This window comes from Takifugu rubripes, chromosome 8 (assembly GCF_901000725.2).
Source record: "Takifugu rubripes chromosome 8, fTakRub1.2, whole genome shotgun sequence".
NCBI classification, from domain to species: Eukaryota; Metazoa; Chordata; class Actinopteri; order Tetraodontiformes; family Tetraodontidae; genus Takifugu; species Takifugu rubripes.
The window spans coordinates 1,253,795-1,262,027 of record NC_042292.1 but is presented as its reverse complement, the minus strand read 5'-3'; the positions used below and the strand labels follow the sequence as shown (position 1 = coordinate 1,262,027).

At 52.4% G+C, this 8,233-nt stretch overlaps 1 protein-coding gene across 2 annotated transcripts; it reads left to right on the top strand.

The window, feature by feature from the left end:
- On the top strand, positions 1-2,467 carry LOC115250798 (general transcription factor II-I repeat domain-containing protein 2-like). Of its 2 annotated transcripts, none has more exons than XM_029840917.1 (2): positions 1-2,216; positions 2,300-2,467. In XM_029840917.1, the coding sequence occupies exon 1, from the start codon at positions 203-205 to the stop codon at positions 2,210-2,212; it is 2,010 nt and encodes a 669-aa protein (XP_029696777.1). In that variant the 5' UTR covers positions 1-202; the 3' UTR covers positions 2,213-2,216; positions 2,300-2,467. The 2 variants fall into 2 exon arrangements, with proteins under 2 accessions (XP_029696777.1, XP_029696778.1); XM_029840918.1 differs by lacking the exon at positions 2,300-2,467 and having other exon boundaries at positions 1-1,786; positions 1,869-2,291.
- Positions 2,468-8,233: the final 5,766 nt, after the last annotated feature.

Sequence of the window (8,233 nt, the reverse complement as noted above, 5' to 3'; positions counted from 1 at the left end):
GAGCCGCATGCGGCTCTTCAGCCTCCTTATAGTGGCTCCCGATGGCCATGACAAAAAAACATGGAATGTTTTTTTTTTCTTTTTTTCTTTTATTATGGTCATTATGTGTTCATTTTGTTGCACAATTCCCCTAGGGTTTTAGTTGATACCATCTAAATAAAGTTTTTTAATTATTTTTTTTATAATTTGTCACTTTAAATATATGTCACATCAACGTCAGCAGCCGTCGCCTTCACTTGCTGGTGGTACCACGGCGGGAACCCCTACCACTGTAAGCATGAAAAGAGCCCAAAAAAGAAAAAATTCAGAAGAAAATAGAGAGTTTAATGCAGCGTGGACATCTGCTTTTGCATTCACCGCCAATGACGCTGGCTTACCTGCGTGCTTGATATGTGGCGAGAAACTATCAAACAACAAAAAAAGTAACGTTGAAAGACATTTTCAAAGCAAGCATTTAGCATTTGCTGAAAAATACCCAACCGAAGATGAGCGCCAGAGAGCAATTTCGGAATTGCAACGACAAGCTGAAGAGAGAAAACTATCTTTCAAAAAATGGATCAGCTCTCCACAGTCAACTACAGCTGCTAGTTTTTTGGCAGCTCAGGAGATCGTGAAGAGGGGTAAGCCGTTCACAGACGGAGAATACATAAAAGAAACGTTTATTCAAATATCAGAGCATCTATTCTCCGATTTTAAAAACAAAAATGAAATTGTTCAGAAAATTAAAGACATGCCTCTCTCTGCAAAGACTGTTAAGGACAGGACCATTAAAATGGCAGCAAATATCAGTAGTAAGCAAATTGATGATATTAATTCAGCTCAAGCATTTTCAATTGCCTGTGATGAGTCAAGTGATGTAAACGATATTGAGCAGATAGCACTGTTATGCAGGTACGCCAATGCTAATGGGCCGCAGGAAGAACTGATTGAACTCATACCGCTTAAGGGCCAAACTCGGGGGCAGGACATTTGTGATGCTGTTGTGAGTTGTCTAAAAGATAAAGGGATAAACACCACTCACCTAGTGTCGGTATCTACTGACGGGGCGCCAAGTATGAGAGGAGCACAGAAGGGCTTTGTGAATTTACTTCAAATGTCACTGGGCCGAGATCTGATGACGTTTCACTGCATTATCCACCAAGAAGCACTTTGCGCACAAACATTTCCCCCTGAATGTGTGGAAGTAATGAACCTTGTTATTAAGATAGTGAACAAAATAATTGCGAATGGGTTAAGCCACCGACAGTTTTGTTCGTTGTTAGAAGAAGTCGAAAACACGTATTCAGATCTCCTGCTGCACAACAGAGTCCGGTGGCTGTCCAGGGGGGAGGTGCTGAAACGCTTCGCTGCCTGTCTGGAGCACGTAAAAACCTTCTTGGGAAATAAAGGCCTTGGGTATCCTGAACTGGAAGACCCATCTTGGCTGGAAAAGTTTTACTTCATGGTGGACATGACAAGTTACTTGAACATGCTGAATAAAAATCTCCAAGGACAGGGAAGCACGGCACTGCACATGCTGGAGGAGATTTTGGCATTTGAGCGCAAGATGACAGTGTTCGCCAGAGATGTACAAAATGGCACGCTCTCTCACTTCCCCTCCCTAAGAGAGTTCAAAGAAGCAAACAATCACATAAATTGTGATTATTTCCACCGTGCCATTACTGCAATGCAAGCTGCATTTGAAAAAAGGTTCAGTGAGTTCAGAAAGGAGAAACAGACTCTCTCTTTCCCTGTCGCACCACTGAACAGCGACCCATCCCTGCTGAACACATCCGCATTCACAGGAGTAAGTAAGCCTGATCTAGAAATTGAACTGGCCGATATTGCGGATAAAGTTTTGTGGGTTAACAAGTTTAAATCCCTGTCAGCGGATCTTGAAGAAGTCGTCCGTCAGAGGGCTACTCTCGCTAAAGAGCACAAATGGAGTGATATGGAAAAACTACCCCAACCCGACAAACTTATTTTTGCAACATGGAATGCCATTCCCGACACCTATATCAACATGAAAAGGTGTGCATTTGGAGTCCTATCCATCTTTGGCTCAACTTACTTATGCGAGCAAGTTTTCTCAAGCATGAACATTATAAAGTCCAAATACCGCTCCCGCTTCACCAGCGAGACTCTACAGTCCTGCGTGAAGATGAAAGTCACATCTTACAGCGCCGACATAGGGAAGATCTGCAGGGAAATGCAGACACAGAAATCTCACTAAACAGGTAAGAGGAACATAATTTAATAAGCTATTTTTTCAAAAAAATCCTCATACTCAGAACTGATGTAGTTTTTTTTGTATTTTAAGGTACGTCCATTGATCACTGGCTGGCTGCCAACAAACCCGAAGAGGACGGGAGAACGCATGGGTTACTACTATTAAACATATGTATATATACATATATATATTAAAGTGGGCTTGTTTGTTGTATTCACTGGTTTCAACTGTTAAAATTTAAATAAAGATTAAAACTTAGAAGTTTATAAACTCTGTAATTTTTTGCGGCTCCAGACACATTTTTTTGGGAGGGGGGTGGGCAAAGTGGCTCTTTTGATAAAAAAGGTTGCCGACCCCTGGTATAGACCATGGCAGATCTTATCCGCGAAATATGGTAAAGTTGGGGTTTTCCCCTCAAGTCAATTGATAATGACTATCTGCCGATACTGAGTCCTGATCCGATACTTTGGCAATGCATTACAAAAAGAAAATAATACATCTGAGTTGTCCCCTAAAAGTTTTTATTATTATTATTGAAACAGTGAAAAGATCTATGCATCACTGTTAAGTCGATGTACTAGTACATAAAACGATGTGAAACTTTGTACATAGGCCTTAACTGCTGAAAATGTCAATACTTTCAGATTGGTTGCTGAAATAGAAAACATTTTAACCCTGCCACAGTCCAATGAGCATGTGAGTGCCGTTGATTGCTAGATCAGATTGCTAGATTGCCACAAAATAAACTATATATATATATATATATATATATATATATATATATATATATGTGTGTGTGTGTGTGTGTGTGTATGTGTTGTTGGATTGCAATATTCTCGAGTCTGTCAATGCCGATCAGCGTGTTCTCTGAATTAAGGCTTTAAGGAGATTCATACCAAAAAAAAAAAAAAAAAATTTATTTCAAAATGTATTTAGCAAATAGAATCAATTCAAGATACAAATAATACAGAGCTCCAGGCCAGTTCAAAACCCTACAATAACAGAGTCAATTGTCAGGGCATGAAGTCTGACAACCTAACTATCCCTTGACCCAGTCTTTTATAGAAACCCATTGTTGTGACTCCTACTCTGGCCCCACCTCCTCCTGGGCAATCAGCTCAACCACCACCACCTGGGCCCTCTCCTGCAGCTGCACCCAATCCGCCCAAACGACTCTGCACCCATAAAAGGCCCCTATGCACTCAGGCCAGTGCTTGATCTTACTGATGTTTTTGGCAACACGTCCCGTGGACCCAGCATCTCTCCAGGCTCCCCAGCGACTCCCTGCGTCTTCCAGAGACTCCTCTGCAACCTTCCTAGCCCCTCTTCCTCTGACCTCTTCCCCTTCCTCGGACGGATTTCTCCTATCCTCTGGACACTTGGACTCTCCCACAGACTCTCGCCCCTGGATCTCGAACTTGGTTCGTCTGCCGCATCACGCACCTATAGTTTGTCTCGGCCTCTCTCATTTTGTTTCTTCCCTCCTGGTTTTTTTGCTTCAATAAACCTTCAGAGTTTACTTTTTTTAAGTCCCGTGTCTGTCTGCCTTCTTTGGGGTTCCGCCACACTTGACCGCCAGTCCTCTCGAGCGTAACAGAAAGATCAAGCCAAGATGAGTCAAGGTGGAACCCCGGGGCAGCCGGGCGACCCTAGGACCCCCACGTTACCCTCCCCCCTCGAAAGAAGAGTGGAGGCCCACTCTGCCCAGCTCTCCTCCCTTCAGTCGGAGCTAACCAAGGCCTTCCCCACAATCCAGGGGGAGATTTCCGAGCTCCAGAGCTCCTCCCAGACCACCTCCAGTACCCTGTCCGCCCTCTCCAACCAGATGTCCGCCATGGCAACCGTTTTGGCTTCCATTATTCAGAAGCTAGGCAGCGACCCCGGTGGGGCTGCTCCATCAGAACCATCTCTCCCGCTTTCTCCCCGAGCCGAGCCCAACCTTGCCAGCCCCCGTGTGTTCGGCGGGGATTTCGACCTGGGCAAGGGGTTCCTCCACCAATGTGAGCTGCTCTTCCGCCATCAGCCCTCCAGATTTGTTTCCGACGAGGCCAAGGTTGGATTTATAACCTCCCTCCTGGCCGACAAGGCATTGAGCTGGGCCATAGCTGCCGTCGACCTGGACCCCCGCCTCTCCTCAGACTACAGCGCCTTTCGACGGGAGTTCAAGGCTGTGTTCGAGCACCCCACCTACGGTGAAGACGCCGCGAGTCGTCTGCTCGCTCTCCAGCAGGGGTCACGGTCAGTTGCGGAGTACACCCTTGAGTTCCGCATCCTGGCTGCAGAGAGCCGCTGGGGCGAGACCGCGCTCCGTAGCGTCTATCGACGGGGCCTGAGTGAGGCAATCAAGGACCTGATTGTGAGAGACCGCCCCTCGTCACTCAACGAGCTGATCACCCTCTCGCTCCAGATGGATGAACGACTACGGGAGCGCCGCCAGGAGCGCGCCCAACGTGCGGGCGGTTCTACCCGCCAACTCTCCCACCGCACTTCCTCTGTCCCTGACTTCTCCCTTACCAGCACTGCCGCCCCGCCTCCTCACATCCTCTTGCAATCCCCAGCTCACTCCTCCCCCAGAGTCGGAGAGGAACCCATGCAGATCGGCCGGTCCCGTCTCTCACGGCAGGAGCGGGAGCAAAGACTCCGAGACCAGTTGTGCCTGTACTGCGGAAACAACGGCCACTTCATCCAAGCCTGCCCCGTCCGACCAAAAGGGCCTGCTCACCAGTAGGGGGAGTACTGGTGAGCCGAGCTGTGATTCCCCAACCCACCGAGCAACACAACCGCCTCTTCCCCGCAACCCTCTCCTGGGATAAGGAGTCTATTCCGGTGAGTGTTCTCATTGACTCTGGGGCTGATGAGTCCCTGATGGACTTTTCTCTCGCGCGTCAAGCTGGCATTCCCCTGGTTCCTCTCGATCACTCCCTGTCCCCCCAGGCGATCGATGGCCGCTCTCTGGGTAACATCACGCATCGCACCATCCCACTCACCCTAACACTCTCGGGTAATCACATAGAGAGTACACCTTTCCTGGTTTTGCACGCCCCCACCGCTCCACTCATGTTAGGAAGACCGTGGTTGGAAAGGCACGACCCCCACATCTCATGGACTTCGGGTCGGATCCTGGGGTGGAGCGTGGCCTGTCACGCCAACTGCCTTCGCTCCGCCCCCTCTCCATCCAGTAATCCCAGGCCCGCGCTCACTCCCCCGGATCTCACTGGTGTTCCCCCTATCTACAATGATTTAGCCCAGTGTTCAGTAAGGACAATGCTCTGTCCCTTCCCCCTCACCGGCCCTATGATTGCCCCATCGACCTCCTCCCCGGGGCTCCCTACCCCACGGGTCGACTTTACAATCTCTCCATCCCAGAGGAGGTGATGCGCAACTACATCACTGAATCCCTTGCCTCTGGGATCATAAGACCATCGTCATCCCCCTTAGCTGCAGGTTTCTTCTTTGTAGCCAAGAAGGATGGCGGCCTGAGGCCCTGCATCGACTTCCGCAAACTTAACAACATCACCGTTAAGAACAAGTACCCTCTTCCCCTTATGAGTTCCACGTTCGAGCCTCTCACTCATGCCCGGGTGTTCACTAAGTTAGACCTCCGCAACGCTTACCACTTGGTGCGGATCAGGAAAGGGGACGAATGGAAGACCGCCTTCAACACACACCTCGGGCACTTCGAATACCTGGTCATGCCCTTCGGCCTCTCCAACGCCCCCGCCGTCTTCCAGGAGTTGGTCAACGATGTGCTCCGGGACATGATCAACGTCTTTGTGGTGGTCTACTTGGACGACATCTTGATCTTCTCCCGCACCATGGAGGAGCACCACCAGCATGTTCGCCTGGTCCTACAACGGCTTTTGGGGAACCGACTATTCATCAAAGCCGAGAAGTGCGTCTTCCACTCCGCCTCAGTGGGGTACCTCGGCTACATTGTGGAGGAGGGGCGGGTGCGCGCAGATCCGGCCAAGATCCAGGCTGTGGTGGAGTGGCCACGCCCCACCGACCGCACTCAGCTTCGCCGGTTCCTTGGGTTCGCCGGGTTCATCCGGCGGTTCATCAAAGGGTTCAGTCAAGTGGCTGCCCCTCTCTCCGCTCTCACCTCCACCTCGCGCCCTTTCGCCTGGACACCGGAGGCTGAGACCGCCTTCTCGGCCCTCAAGGACAGGTTCACGACGGCTCCGGTGCTCGCCCATCCAGACCCCGCTCGGCAGTTCATCGTCGAGGTCGATGCTTCGGACGCGGGCATCGGGGCAGTCCTCTCCCAGCGGTCCGAGGCAGACCAGAAGATTCACCCATGTGCCAAATTTTCCCGCCGTTTTGATCCGGCTGAACGAAATTACGATGTGGGCAACAGGGAACTTCTGGCGGTCTATGGAGCCTTGGTGGAGTGGAGACACTGGCTGGAGGGAGCAAAGCACCCGTTCCTTGTGTGGTCGGACCATAAGAACTTGACCTATGTGAGAACGGCCAAGAGACTCAATCCCAGACAGGGCCGCTGGGCTCTCTTCTTCAGTCGGTTTGATTTCACCCTCACTTTCCGTCCTGGTTCCAAGAATATCCGGGCTGATGCCCTCTCCCGCCAGTTTCCGGAGGAATTCCCCGGCGCCCCCAGGGACCCTGACACCATCGTTCCCCCGGCCCGGGTCATAGGGGTCATCTCCTGGCCGATCGAGACGGCCGTCGAGCAAGCCCAGAGAGACGAGCCAGATCCTGGGAACGGGCCTCAGGGCCGAATGTTCGTGCCTTCCTCCGTCCGGCCGCAGGTGCTAGAGTGGGGCCACTCCAGTTGTTTCGCCTGCCATCCGGGCGTGCGTCGGACGGCGGAGTTTGTGCAGCGGCGCTTCTGGTGGCCCAACCTCCAAGAGGATGTTCGGGAGTTTGTGGGCGCCTGCACGGTCTGTGCCCGCAGCAAGGCCTCCCATCGCTCGCCAGCAGGCCTTCTGCACCCCCTTCCCGTCCCCAGTCGACCCTGGTCTCACGTAGCCCTGGATTTTGTGACGGGCCTCCCCGTCTCGCAGGGGAACGACACCATCCTGACCATTGTGGACCGCTTCTCCAAGGGGGTCCACTTTGTCGCCCTCCCCAAACTCCCTTCTGCTGCAGAAACAGCTGAACTCCTGGTCTCCCACGTGGTACGTCTCCATGGGATCCCCCTTGACGTGGTCTCTGACCGTGGCCCCCAATTCACTTCTAGGGTGTGGCAGGCCTTCTGCAAGGGGATTGGGGCCACGGTCAGCCTGTCCTCTGGGTACCACCCCCAGTCCAACGGACAAGCCGAACGGGCCAACCAGGCTTTGGAGGCGGCCCTGCGCTGCGTGACCACCAGCAATCCTGCCTCCTGGTCCAAGTTCCTGCCGTGGGTGGAATACTCCCTCAACGCCATGGAGAGCTCTGCTACTGGTATGTCCCCCTTTCAATGTTTCCTGGGCTACCAACCCCCTCTGTTCCCCCAGCAGGAGCTGGAGATCGCAGTGCCGTCTACCAGGGCCCATCTCCGCCAATGTAGGCGCATCTGGAAGACTGCCCGCAAAGCCATCTTGCGGGCCACTGAGCAGTCCCGGCGTTCGGCCAACCGGCGAAGGAGGCCGGCCCCTGCTTACCGGCCTGGCCAGAAGGTCTGGCTGTTGGCCCGGGACCTGCCCCTCCAGACCTCGCAGACTTCCTCCAGAAAGCTGAACCCCCGCTACATTGGTCCATACACCATCTGCAGCATCGTCAACCCCTCTGCAGTCCGTTTGGATCTCCCTGCCGCCCTCAAGGTCCACCCGGTCTTCCACGTCTCGCTCATTAAACCCTTCTCCACCAGCCCCCTGTCCCCTCCTGCTCCGACTCCACCTCCCCCACAGGTCCTGTCGGACGGAGAGCCGGTGTGGAGCGTTAACAAGCTGCTGGCGGTCCGCCGACGGGGAAGGGGCTTCCAGTACCTGGTGGATTGGGTGGGTTACGGCCCCGAAGACCGGAGCTGGGTGCCCCCATCCTATCTCGCTGACCCCTCCCTCCTCGAAGACTTCTACCGGGAGC

What these genes read in the sequence shown, in the direction of transcription:
- LOC115250798 (XM_029840917.1), top strand. Translation starts at nt 203, where the DNA reads ATGTCACATCAACGTCAGCAGCCGTCGCCTTCACTTGCTGGTGGTACC.